General features: G+C 47.4%; 1 protein-coding gene across 1 annotated transcript in view; it reads left to right on the forward strand.

The window, feature by feature from the left end:
• The window catches only part of LOC119390962 (poly(A) RNA polymerase GLD2), a 592,309-nt gene that overhangs the window by 532,014 nt on the left and 45,756 nt on the right, over nt 1-14,539 (forward strand). Inside the window, exon 6 of the mRNA XM_049414992.1 lies at nt 2,474-2,565. Within this exon, the coding sequence (XP_049270949.1) occupies nt 2,474-2,565 (92 nt within the window). The remainder of the gene's footprint in view (nt 1-2,473; nt 2,566-14,539) is intronic.

A 14,539-nucleotide genomic window follows, 5' to 3' on the forward strand; every position in this document is an offset into this window, starting at 1 on the left:
TATCTCATGATCTAGAACAGCTAGAGCTGTAATTACTTTTTTGACATAAAGCCCAAGCTGTGTATCACAAAGTGCTGAGAGCAGAATTCTAATTTTCTGCTCATAGATTTTTTAAATTTTATTTTGTTTTTTCTTTACTCTAGTCATGGTACAAACATTGAATTTCGATCATCTGCAGACTGACTAGTTATGATCCGATCTGAAAACTGTTTGCAGCGTTGCACTTATTGCATATAGTAGTATCTAGCTATCTGATAATATGCACTTTCTGCTGAACGGCTTTTCTCCTATTGTCTCCGGAAACAATAGAGAGGCAGCTTTGTGTATCTCGTAAACCAGTTTGCTTACAAGAAAAATTATTGTATATTTGAAATCAGCATGAAAAACCAAACAAGTCTGTTTAATTTCATCAGGTTTGGACATAAGATACAGAAAATATCTCCACACACCATGTCCCCCCTTAAGTTCTTTTTGGTGGTTCAGTCTGGGCCATGGCAGTGCCGCATTTTGGTGGAGGCAGGATGCTAGAGGCCCGTGTACTGTGCAATGTCAGTGAATGTTAATTTTAAAGGCTGCCATGAAGGCGGCCTAAAAACATCCGGGGCCCTCCACTGCGGTGTCTTTGACAACCTGAGTCGTTAACTCCAGAAGCCGACTAATCTTTTTCTGTGCTGTCATTGTTGACTTGTGCTTAACGGTGAGTGACTGTGATTGCACAATGCTTTCGACATGTGTCCTCCAGCAAGCAGTTATATAAAAAAAAAACAGGTTTGGAGAAGCTATGCATGTTTTTAAACATTATTTACAGGTGAGTATTGTGGTCTTGTTCATGTGTATACATCGCTGATAACAACAAACTTTACGTGAGTGAAAAGCAAGACTTGTGTGGTGGATGTTTAAGGTGCTGGATTTAACATACAAATTACGGTTACAGGCTTCTCTATTTATTGGTTGGAAAAACCAGGTCGGGTCATGGAAACTCACTAGTGGCAGTCTGCGCTACTGTCACGGAAACAGTCCTTGCATTTCATGAGAGCTTGTGAAGTTGCTGCTTTGACTGCAACCACACTAAATGACTGAGCAGATGAAAAGGCAGTGCATAACTGTGGTTTCTACAGATCACACAGCTTATCGTAATTCCCAAACATGTTCACGTCAGTAAATTTGTGCTTGTTTATCTTGGCCACGATCTCGTTTGGCTTGAAGGCGTTGTGGTTAGTCCAGACCCATTATCACCAGAGGCTCAATCGATGGGCGGGGCTCATTCAGTGGCAATGCAATGGCAGATGTCAGCTCGGCACTTATGAAGTAAGATGTGCTGCTGGGTAAGCTGGTTGACATATACTAAAGGATCTGTTTTAGCGTAAACAAGAGACAGAGTTCAGGAAGAAAGAGACGTGTTACTTTGTGCTCTTTCTTGGTCAACTTTTTGTTTCTTGTTTGCCCTAAAATGGTAGCACGGCAAACTACAGCAAGGGCAGCATGACATAACTGCAGCTAAATGTCTGTCATTTCTGTTTGCTTGAGGTCACGGAATTTCTTGATATTTTTGTGACGTCTGTAGAAGGGCACACGAACAATGGGAACACACCGGCCTCTGTGATTCCTGCACAGAATCACAGTAGTGCGTGCTGCATCTGCTGCCGGATGAGGCAGGGTGCGCAGAACATGAAAGTAAAAGTGTTTTGTTTTCTTTTACTGAAAACCATATTTTAAGGGTGCGCAGATTTCACGATGGCACAAATTGCTAGAGTAACTACAAACAAGACAGAAGTTCAAGGGAAGATGGACTAGGCTTGAAGAGATGAGGAGAGGGACTGTCGCTGGATTTTGATAAGTGGACTTGTCTTTGTCAAAGCAGCAACTGCCTTTACAAAGACAAGGTCAGGGAACATGGTTGAAATCATCAGGGAAAACCTGGAAAAGTCAGTGAATTTAGGAAAATTCAATTTGCAGGCACCCTGGCACTGGCTGATGCACTTGATTTCCTCAAGGAGCAAGCAGTAAATATAATAGTAATAGTCGTGCCTCGTGTCATTTTATGTAACATCTTTGTGCTGGAGGTGCTGGTTGTTCCCTCTACCCACCACGGAGCTTCGCTCTCAGCCTTGTCACTCGGAGAAGGTGCATTGTCTTCACCACCTGCTCCTCTTGTAAGTTCTGTGGCTTTCACCGACATAGCTCTGCCTCCTGCTTGTAATCCTGGCACCCTTTCTGGCCAGAATGGCATTTACATCGACGAATGGCTCAACCTTTACAGGTGGATCAGTGCCAGATACAGGTGGGGCCTGACCGTTATGCTCACCAGCATGCTTCAACTTCAACTGCAGTCGATTGCAATATCTGCCATTGCTACTGCCACAAACAGCCTCAGGGCTGTGCGTGTGCTTTAATCCCACTTTATGCCCAGAGAGAAATCAACATAAAGACGGGCTTTTCTATCCAGTGATTGGCATCTTTCCTATTGGTGCAGAGTGTGGCCTGTACATTGTGGGATCCTCACTGACTGGCTTTGGGTCCAACAAAAGTGATGCTGATATGTGCCTCATGATCACCATGGACCAGGTGAGTGGGCAGCACGTTCTGCCTATTCCACTGCTATGACTCGAAGGAATGTCTGCTTTGTTGGCAGCAGTTGTGGTGCAGTCCCACTGGCGGTGGCTGTACTTACTACATCTTGTGTGCAAAAAATTATGAGAAGACCACACTGAAGCAAGTACATAAACAAAGGACACCTAATGTACGGGGATCCTGCGTTCAACACGACCCTGTCTGCTTAAATGATTGTAAATAAATTTGGTGCTAAAAATTAACACACACACACTTGAAGAAAGTATGACAGACGGGGACAAACCCTACTTCAGTCAAACCTCGTTAATACGTACCTGCTTTAAGCGTACTAACGGTTAAAACGTAGTTGCGATGAATCCCCGACTGAGTCTCATAGAGCCTGATGCATTCGCTGACCGCTTAAGCCGTAGTGCTTCGTCCTACGCCTACCGGTTAGTGCGTACCCTACGTACCGCGATAACTTTTTGTGCCACAAAATTTTACTGCGCCGCTGAACTTCCGGACCCCCCAAAGTGCCGCCAAAGGTTTTCCATCTTCGAGAAGTGTGTAGATCGGTCGATCGCTGATTCCGACTTCCGCGCGATTGCGACGACGCTTTTGCGAGTAAGCACCGGGAAAGAACGAAGGTGAGGCGGCGGCCACCGAAGAACATGCTAGCATGACTTATCGCCGACAACCTTATCACAATAAGTATCTTCAGATATCTGGTCGGGCTCGCGTGCGGCGCAGCACTACTTTAAGCCTACTGCACGCTTTTAATAGGCGACAACCTGAACGCGCTGGGCCGCCGATCGCTGCCGCCTCGTTGTATGGGGCCGTGTTCAAGCGCGCGCCGCTTTGTGGAAACGAAAGCAGCTCGCTGTTGCGGATTTGAGCGTTGCTGGTCGCGGGTAACGAGAAACCTCTTTGTATTGCAGTGATTCCACTCCTGCGCCAACTGCGCCAAAGTGCGCCAAATTGTATTTACTGCGCCATCCTGATAATATCGACGAAATTTGCGCCAAACTGCGCCAAAGTCTCGGGCTTGGGGGCGTCTATCACCGGCAATCGCACTGCCGGCGCGTCAGAACATGTGCAGCTCGATCTTGGGGCTGCCAATGAAGTCGCAATCATGGACCAAGAATTATTCCGCTGAATAAATAGCGCTCGCGCGTGCGTTCCGAGTAAGCCATGATGCAGTGATTCCACTCCTGCGCCAACTGCGCCAAAGTGCGCCAAATTGTATTTACTGCGCCATCCTGATAATATCGACGAAAATTGCGCCAAACTGCGCCAAAGTCTCGGGTTTGGGGGCGTCTATCACCGGCAATCGCACGGCCGGCGCGTCAGAACATGTGCAGCTTGATCTTGGGGCTGCGAAAGTCGCAACCATGGACCAAGAATTATTCCGCTGAATAAATAGCGCTCGCGCGTGCGTCCCGAATAAGCCACGATGCCATGCACGGTGCCGACGCAGCTTCTGTTCTGCAAGTCGGCTCGACAGCAAAACGCGCTCTCCGCAGAGGCTCGTGACGTCTAGGCCTCTCGGTAGCGAGAAAGTGCGACGGCGATTCATCGGCGGACGTCGTCTGTTCAAGAAACGCTGCTGATAGCTCGTTTCAAGCGTCGCACGGCATGTAAGGAAAGCAATGTTCAGTATTAACTACATGTGTGCTGCTAAAATGTCTGTGACTTCTGTTTCTGGACATCGCGGAATGAAATCTGGGATCGCTAGCAGTATATATATGGAACAATATCGAATTTTCCTTGCTTCGCGTTTATGGAAGATCACGCGAACGGTGAACACGCGTTCGTAGGCTTTTTCCTCGGATATATTTTTATCCATGGATCTTTATTCGGAAGAGCTTTTTCGTAATTGGTTATACCAGCGCGTCCGAGTTTAATCACTCTGCGGTAAATACCCCCTAAAAGGCCCTGCCCTTTCGAGCTCACGTGCTAGGGTTCCAATTCGAATTTTTTGCTTGCTTTTTAAAAATGTCATCTCATCAATAAAAACATATATCCTGGTCGGAGCAGCCGCAAATGCGCAGCTGTCAGTAGCGGGCCCGTCGCTGACGGCCCACAGTGAAGCGGCTACCCATGTTACATGTCCGCCCCTCGCTTTCGGGGGTCAATAGCTGGCGGGTAAAAAAACTCAGTTTCGCTTAAGGGCGAAGCAATGAATGCGATACCAACAAATTGTATTGTTAAACGAAGTAAGGCTAGCAGCTAACTCTTTTGGATTTGATCTCGCGTAACTCAACAAAACACTGGTTTAAGGGAATATGGCCGCTCCAGGAACCGATGCGTTTTCTTGCTCTGAGTTCTCTAAACACGAAGTAAGCGTTGAGAGCACAGCAAGTTTACGAGCCGTCTCCTGATGCCTCGAGATGACGCGCGCGCAAGCGACTGCGCCCTTCGAACGATGCGGTCCCCTCCCCCCCCCCCCACCCCGCTCCTCTGGCGTCCTTTCATGCTCCTTACGAAAGACGGGCGGTGCGTTTCCTCTCTGTTTGATGAGCAATCGACGGCAGGCCCGCACGCGGGAAGATGTTATCTCATGCGCTGTCCGTGCGACGGAGACAGACGGCCGGCTAGCTTAATCTCCGCTTCAGCCGCGTTCGTCGCCAGCGGTAGCGAGCTTTTACCCGCGGCTAGAATGCGCGTGGTGATGTTATTAATTTGGTCTTTGTACAGAAAATTACGGCAATGGCGACGGCAAAAATCCGCGGAGAGCGTCCATATAATTGTTATCACAATAAACATTTATAAAAAGTTGAGGAGCCATTTCACTCTGTGAAGTGGATGATAAGCGAAGCTGTTTCGCGCATGGCAAGGAGGTGACATGGTGGAGGACAGTTTGGTATGTAAGGCCAGGTTGTTAACGTTCAATACGCAATATTAATGCGAAAGCATCAGATGCTTTATCGAACACGAAAATTGACCGTCGGCGGCGTCAATCGATTGATGCAAAAAATAATCATGTGATGGCGTCACCATCACGTCATAGATCGTCAAAACTTGTGACATCATCATGTCGTCATATATCGTGATGGCACGTGATGACGCCATCACGACATCGTCGCTTTACACTGCTTCCGTAATCGGTGCGCCGATCATGGAGCTTGCGCAAAACCAGGTGAGGTGCAGATAGCGTGCAGAGAAGGAGGGGGAGGATCAACCCGTCGATCGAAAAGAAAAAGAACCTGGCTTTCGCCTTGGAGTTTTCTTAGGGGAATGCATTAGGGACAGTGTGGCTCTTTGGCATTGTGGCACTGCTGTACATCACGGCGTTTGTCTACAATGTCTGCTGATAACCACATAAATGTATTGAGAGTGTTATTTCATAAAGTGCAATTTTATTGATCTGGTATTCTGTTTATTTGCTAGTGTCGAAAATAACCGCCGAAGAGGTTAATTCAGAACACTCAACTGCATGAGCTTTTATTTTTTCATTAGCGAGTGAAGTATTTAGGAGGAGTATGGAGTATGGAGTTCTCCTGAGATGATTTTTTCCATGAGATCTGCAATGAATCGAAATATTTCTAGCCTTCACAAGAGCCCCATAGTAATATTCCGGTGCTTCAATTGTTATTGCAATATGCTTCTGTAGTGCACTCCAGGATGTGAAATTCGCTGCTCCAGAGTGCTCCCAGATGCAGAAATATCTGCTCCAAAGTGCTCCAAGATGAAAATTTTGCTGCTCCAAAGTGCTCCAAAACGGAAATTTTGCTGCTCCAACAATTGCTCCAAATCAGAAGTGCTCGGTAGCATCACTGCACGATGCCATGCACGGTGCCGACGCAGCTTCTGTTCTGCAAGTCGGCTCGACAGCAAAACGTGCTCTCCGCAGAGGCTCGTGACGTCTAGGCCTATCGGTAGCGAGAAAGTGCGACGGCGATTCATCGGCGGACGTCGTCTGTTCCAGAAACGCTGCTGATAGCTCGTTTCAAGCGTCGCACGGCACGTAAGGAAAGCAATGTTCAGTAATAACTACATGCGTGCCGCTAAAATGCCTGTCACTTCTGTTTCCGGACATCGCGGAATGAAATCTGGGAACGCTCGCAGTAGATATATGGGAGAATATCGAATTTTAATTGCTTAGCGTTTATGGAAGAGCACGCGAACGGTTGAAACGCGTTGACACTTTTCCTCAGATATACTTTATCCATGGATCTTCATCCAGAACAGCTTTTTCGTAATTCTTTCCGCCAGCACGTCCGAGTTTGTAATCACTCTGCGGTAAATATCCCCTAAAAGGCCCTGCCCTTTCGAGCTCACGTGCTAGGGTTCCAATTCGAATTTTTGCTTGCTTTTTTAAAAATTTCATCTCATTAGTAAAATCATATCTCCTGGTCGGAGCAGCCGCAAATGCGCAGCTGTCAGTAGAGAGCCCGTCGCTGACGGCCCACAGTGAAGCGGCTACGCCATGTTACACGTCCGCCCTTTCGGGGGTCAATAGCTAACGGTTAAAAAAACTCATTTTCGCTTAAGAGCGAAGCAATGAATGTGATACCAAAAAATTGTATTGTTAAACGAAGTAAGGCTAGCAGCTAACTCTTTTGGATCCGATCTCGCGTAACTCAACAAAACGCTGGTTTAAGGGAATATGGCCGCTCCAGGAACCGAAGCGTTTTCTTGCTCTGAGTTCTCTAAACGCGAAGTAAGCGTTGAGAGCACAGCAAGTTTACGAGCCGTCTCCTGATGCCTCGAGATAGCGAGCGCGCAAGCGACTGCGCCCTTCGAACGATGCGCCCCCCCTTCCGCTCCCCTGGCGTCCCGCCATGCTCCTTACGAAAGACGGGCGGGGCGTTTCCTCTCTGTTTGATGAGCAATCGACGGCAGGCCCGCACGCGGGAAGATGTTATCTCATGCGCTGTCCGTGCGACGGAGACTGACGGCCGGCTAGTTTAATCTCCGCTTCAGTCGCGTTCGTCGCCAGCGCTCGCGAGCTTTTACCCGCGGCTAGAATGCGCGTGGTGATGTTATTAATTTGGACTTTATACGGAAAATTACGGCAACGGCAACGGCAAAAATCCGCCGAGAGTGTCCATATAATTGCTATCGCAATAAAAATTTTTAAAAAGTTGAGGAGCCATTTCACTCTTGAAGTGGATGATAAGCGAAGCTGTTTCGCGCATGGCACACAGGTGACATGGTGGAGGACAGTTTGGTATGTAGGGCCAGGCTGTTAACGTTCAATACGCAATATTAATGTGAAAGCCTTAGATGCTTTATCAAACACGAAAATTGACCGTCGGTGGCGTCAGTCGATTGATGCTAAAAATAATCATCATGTGATGGCGTCATCATTGCGTTATAGATCGTCAAAACTTGTGACGTCATCATGGCGTAATATATCGTTATGTCACGTGATGACGCCATCACATGACATCGTCACTTTACACTGCTTCCGTGATCGGTGCGCTGATCATGGAGCTAGCGCAAAACCAGCTGAGGTGCAGAAAGCTTGCAGAGAGAGAAGGGGAGGATCAACCCATCGATCGAGAAGAAAAAGAACCTGGCTTTCGCCTTGGGGTTGTCTTAGGGGAATGCATCAGGAACAGTGTGGCTCTTTGGCATTGAGGCACTGCTGTACATCACGGCGTTTGTCTACCATGTCTGCTGATAACCACATAGATGTATTTAGAGTGTTATTTCGTAAAGTGCAATTATCTTTATCCGATATTTTGTTTATTTGCTAGTGTCGAAAATAATCGCCGAAGAGGTTAATCCAGAACACTCAACTGCATGAGCCCTTATTTTTTCAGTAGCGAGTGAAATATGGAGTTCTCCTGAGCATAGGCGTGCGCAGGGTTCCCCATCAGGGGGGGGCGAAGGTTCACCGCAGCGCCCCCCCCCCCCCGACCCTACTAAGTCAATGTATGGGGCAGATTTGGTGGCCCTCCCTCTTAGGTGACTAGAAGGGTCAATGTACGGGGCAGATTTTGCGCCCCCCCCCCTCTTAGGTGATTAGGGGAGGGGCGCCCCCCCTGCCCCCCCCCCCCTGTGCGCACGCCTATGCTTCTGAGATGATTTTTTCCATGAGATTTGCAATGAATCGAAATATTTCTAGCCTTCATAAGAGCCCCATAATAATATTCAGGTGCTTGAATGTTAATGCAAAATTATCTGCTCCAAAGTGCTCCAAGATGAAAACTTTGCTGCTCCAAAGTGCTCCAAAACGGAAATTTTGCTGCTCCAAAGTGCTCCAAGATGAAAATTTTGCTGCTACAAAGTGCTCCAAAACGGAAATTTTGCTGCTCCAAAAATTGCTCCAAATCAGAAGTCCTCGGTAGCATCACTGGTATTGACGCTATCACGATAAACGCACGCGTACCTACAGCAAGCGTAGCGCTGTTGTAACCATACTGCACGCTTTTATTGGGCGACCACCCAAACGCGCTTCCGTCCGCTGCCAGCACCGCTAGAGCGTCGCAGAGTGCGCATCGCTTGCAGGAAGTTCGTCATCGCCGCCGGCGCGTTAACTGATCCAGCTACTCGCCGCATCTGTGCACGGTCGGAGCTAAGTGGGTACGAAGCACACTCCCACGACAAATGCGCGCGTGCAGTGCAGCAAGCAGCCCGGCAGTGACGGCGTGAGCCGAGAAGGCCACGCGCTGCACGCAACTAGCCAGGAGACGATCGGCTCCACACAGCCGTACCGCGTTTCACTGAAACTGTCAGTTTTCGTTTTGTAGCAGATCGCGGTACAGACGCACACACACATAGCCGACACTGTCCGTTCCGTCGCTATGTCGGTCACTGTGTATACCGGACCCTGTAATAGTTCCGAAATGCTCCTTCGCATCGCCACCGCGCGCTATCGGCACTACCGGACGGTCGTGCGAAAGTGCCAGAATCTTTTCTCCACTTTGGCAAAAACAAAGAAAAGGCTTTGCAATGGGTAGTTTAGGCAATATTTGCTGTGGCACTGTATATATTTCTTTGCTGGCGGCGATGGCATACGCGAGGAGATGCAAAATTTTACTTGGTGGTTAATGCGTACTACCGTTTAGTGCGTAGTTATGCGGTGTTCCCGGCAGGTACGCATTAACGAGGTTCCACTGTACCTACTGTTAATTTTGTTTACACCCTTCTGATATGTTGAGTGATATTGCACACAGCAACATTGCACAGTGCCGAGATTGACTACTTCAACTTTGTGGCATGAAGCGTGGTGTTATAGTAGAACTCGTTGTTGGGCTAGTTGGTGCATTGCATCAAGGAAATATACCCAGCCAAAAACGGACGAACACAGGAAACTGTGAAGGAGACAGGAAAGCAGCTAGACTACCAACTCTTTTAATCACCAAAGTGAGGCTCAAATATATACACTCATGTGGTCACATGGTCGTATCACTATCACCTTCACATCAACCGAAGCAACCAAATAGGCATAACACAAAACATGGCATGCAATTACCGTGTGTCATCTTCGCTTCCTTATTTGCTTCTCGAGATTATAAGAAGCTTTTGGTCTCATTGCCACTGGTAGCGTAGTGGTAAAAAAGGACAAAAAGAAGTTTCAGGGCCTTCTCTATCCTAAAGCGTTGTCTTGTGACGTAACAGTGGCCATCACACTTGAAAAAACATTTAGGTGTGCCTGTTATGTAGTTAGGCTTACCAAGGAACTGCTTCATTTTTTGTTCAAGTACGCTTGGACATGATTATTGGCCAATATAGTACTGCTCTGATTTTGAAACAAAACCCATAGTTTCATGCTAGAACTACGAACTAACTCTCTCAAATTTCAGAAAAGGAGAAACATACCATAAATCTAAAACTGTAGCCGTCTTGCACGCAATGGGACAAGAGTTTTGAAAGACCTCTACAGACCAAAACGAATTTAAACTCGACATGCCACTGATACCACGCATCGTAAACATGCGAAATATCTTTTTCTTGGTTTCCTAAATGTTTCTGAACAACAGGAGCAGAAAATTATAGTGCTGATGACGATGCGCAGTGCGGAGGAATCTTTTACTGAAAAAGAAAAAGTGGGACAGATTCATCCCATTATCCCTCAAAGGGTTAGGCTGAACAATCCTGGCAGCATGCAAATGAGTGGAAATGGCACTAGCCTCCAACTGAAATGAAGCAGTGCAGTGCACATTGCTATATTCATCAGCACAAACTGTACGATAAAATCAGGAAAGTGGGACGAGTTCATGCCTTCATGAACATCAATGGCACCAGATTGTTCGTGTAGCTTCACAGCAGCATTGTTGCCATCCAAAAACATATAGCCGTCCTATAGTCACAGCCCTAGTTTTATTTTGACGAGGCTGCATTGCCACGCCCATGCGTGGAACAAAGGATTCAACAGCCTTTGTACATACCAGATGTCGCTATTGTCCCTGTAAATGCTCTCCCATAGGGACACTGCAGTGGCTGCTGTCGTTATTTCAAGGTTTATGTGACGGATGGCACAAATTGCTCTGCCTGCTGGCACAATCATTTCCCCCTTCTTTGAATGTCATGAGCCTGTCATAGCATCCCATGACAGCCTGCCTGATCTACATCGCCCGGACATGGGAGGCTGCATCCCCGGGCCGCCCTCACGGACTTTTCAAACGTGCAGGCATGGGTTAGCGACAAATAAGATGCTGCGGTATCTTTTGGGTGCTGCTATGTTGCAATTTTAGATTTTGAAGGACCAAAAAATTCCATTCTCAATTTTACAAACTTCCCGATTTAACGGAGTAGTTCGTGCATGGTCATCACTTCATTAAATCGAGTTTAAAGTGTATGTAGGTTATGTCCAAATAAATGATACCAATGGGTTGCATGTCTACTAGTGATTTTTTTTTATATTGTATAGATACATATCTGTGTACTTCTCGATACATGTTTTTATACATTTTGTTTTATGTTTTTTTTTCTATACATGTAATAGACATTATAATACTAATGTGATATGTACGTTGTGTTTGAAATTGTATAATTGATATCAGTGTGTAATGTGCAATATGAATACGTGTTGTAATGTGTAACAATAATTATTTTAATGTCGCGTGCTATGTACATGCTTTTTTTTAATTAGACCTTTCTTGCCAGATGTAACCACGGCCACTGCCCTTGCCTAGCTTCTGGAAAGCGACTGCTTTTTGTTCCAGTCCTGGTCTTCCCTGTAAGGACACATAATTTAGATGTGTCTAAACTATGCCTAAAAAAAAGGTGTCTCATCTTTTCCACTGCCGAGCACTGCCTTCTTAATATGGTTTGAAAACCAGTTTTGCCTTTGCCACCCTCTATCCATCCTCGCATACAATGGCTGCATAGGAAAATGCAGTGATTCCACTCCTGCGCCAACTGCGCCAAACTCCGCCAAATTATATTTACTGCGCCAGCCTGATAATATCGATGAAAATTGTGCCAAACTGCGCCAGAGTCTCGGGTTTGGGGGCGTCTATCACAGGCAAACGCAGCGCCAGTGCATCAAAACATGTGCAGCTTGGTCTTAGGGCCATCAAAGTCACAACCACGGACGAAGAATTATTCCACTGAATAAACAGTGCTCGTGCATGCATGCCGAGTGCTGTTTAAAAGAAGCATGCATGTGCGAGCGCATGCATGCTTCTTTTAAAGAAAGCCACAGTTTCACTGCAAGGACGAAGCAGTGAATGCGATAGCAAAGATCCGATCTCGCGTAACTCTGTGCTCTGTGAAACGCTGGTGTAAGAGTATACGGCCACTCCAGGGAGAGAAGCTCTTTCTGCACAGTGTCTTCGTGTTGAGAGCGCAGCACGTAGGAGGGTATACGAGCAACCTGCTCATGGCTGCAGAGATAGTGAGCAGGCCAGCGATCACCACCAGCTGTTAGAATCACAGCTCAAAGTTGCTGCTCGAAAAGCGACCCTCCCCCCCCCCTCCACCTTCACGTCTTTTCATGCTCGTGCAAGACGGGCAGGGCATTTCCTCTCTGCTTCGACAGCAGGCCTGCCGAGCGGGGTGATGTTATCGCATGCACCCTCCTAGCAATGGAGATGGACCGGCTCGTTTGATCTCTGCTTCAGCCGCGTTCGTTGGCCCCACTCGTGAGCTTTTACTCGAGGTAGAACATATGATGCGCGGGGGGATGCTATCAGTTTGGACTTTATATGGGACATGACGGCAAAAACCTGTCGAGAGTGTCCATATAATTGCTATTGCAATGAAAGTTTTAAAAAATTGAGGAGCCATTCCACTCTGTGAAGTGGATGCTAAGCAAAGCTGTTTCACGCACGGCACAGTGTGACTTGGAGGACAGCTTGGTATGTAAGGCCAGGTTGTTAACTGCCAGGCTGTTAACGTTCAATACGCAATATTAATGTGAAAGCCTCAGATATGTGCTTCATCAAACACGAAAATTGACTGTCGGCGGCGTCAATCGATTTATGCAAAAAATAACCATCGCGTGATGGTGTCATCATGACGTCATAAATCATCAAAACTTGTGACCTCATCACGACGTCATAGATCGTCAGAACTAGTGACGTCATCATTGCGTCATATATTGTAATGTCATGATGACGTCATCACATGACATCGTCGCTTTGCACTGTTTTCGTGATTGGTGTGCCGATCATGGAAGCAGTGCAAGACCAGGTGAGGTGCAGAAAGCTTGCAGAGAGCGAGGGAGAGGATCAACACATCTGTTCAAAATAAAGTGGGGCATGGGCTCGGGGAGAGGGGCAAGAGTCTGAAGGACGGAGGATAACGAAGTGAGATTCGGAGCTAGCCCTCACACAGTAAAGACGTCTACGAGCACGGGTCCTCATTATTTATATTTGGTGCCGTGAAACCCGGGACTTCGGCCGAGCGCCTTCGGAAGGTGCGTGGAACTCTCAGGGTCAGCGTCTCTCGGATTATTATGCCCCTGACAGAACTGCTGCAGTATCCCGATGCCGAAGCCCGCCGTGTCATGAATCACGTCAACGTATTAAAGAGCAAAGAAGCAGAGCTCTGCCAGTTGGACAGGAAGATCCTTGACGTTATTGAAGACGAGGCACTTGACAAGGAACTCGAGGATTCTGCAGAATACCATGAGAAGGTCCTGTATGCAATCGCTGATGGGCAGTATTTCCTGTCTGAACGCGAACAGTCTGTTCACCTACGTGACACGTGCTACTTGCCTTTTGCTTACGCCAGATGTGACAGCAGAAACTACAACCGAGCTCGTTTGTGTAAAATCGCCGACGACTGTGACAGCATCTCCGAAGGCATACAAAGAGACATGACAAGTTTCGAAGGCTCAGATTCCAACGACGAAAGTGGATTGTCTGCGAGTCCACAAAAAGATGAAAGTATTTCGATCGAAGTGGAAGGGAATAACACCGAATTGGCGGTGATGACCTGCAGAAACATGGAGCCACCGAGAGAGGATCCAACGATCGAGGTCTCTTTTGGCGGTTTTGAAGCGGCGACAACGTGCGTGAAAGATGAACTTCTTGAACAATCACTTGACTTTGTTGATCCAGCACAGCTGTTAGACTGCTGGACGGACGTGTCCGAAAAAATTGAATGTTTTGGCAGCATTTTGAAGTCCATTGTAGAACCAAGGAAAGAGGATCAACCGATGACTAATGTAGAAGGCAGCCCAGTGGTAAATTAAACAAATGGTGGAAGCAGTGCTGTGAAGGTCAAGGACGAAGATGAGCAGGATTCTGTCAGCAACCAACTGAGGATTCGTGCAAATGAAGAACCTGCCGACCGCCTTCCCACCAGCAACGATGGCTCCTTGGATCTCCTTGGCGGGGAAGCTAGCAGTCCTACTGCGTTTCCTGTGGTGTCTTCGTCGTTGGATGCACAGTCTGTACGTCAGGAATTTGTTCCACTCAACTTCGAGGAACTGGACAAACTTGGGACCAAAGAAGGGGATGTTCGTCTACAAAAGGAAGTGAAGTGCAGTGCCCTGCGGACGTCGCCTAAGCAAATTCGTCATCGCACGAGTCGAGTGCGCAAGCACATCAACCGGCTTGTTCCCAGGCTGCAGAAGGAGAGCCAG

This window comes from Rhipicephalus sanguineus, chromosome 4 (assembly GCF_013339695.2).
Source record: "Rhipicephalus sanguineus isolate Rsan-2018 chromosome 4, BIME_Rsan_1.4, whole genome shotgun sequence".
NCBI classification, from domain to species: Eukaryota; Metazoa; Arthropoda; class Arachnida; order Ixodida; family Ixodidae; genus Rhipicephalus; species Rhipicephalus sanguineus.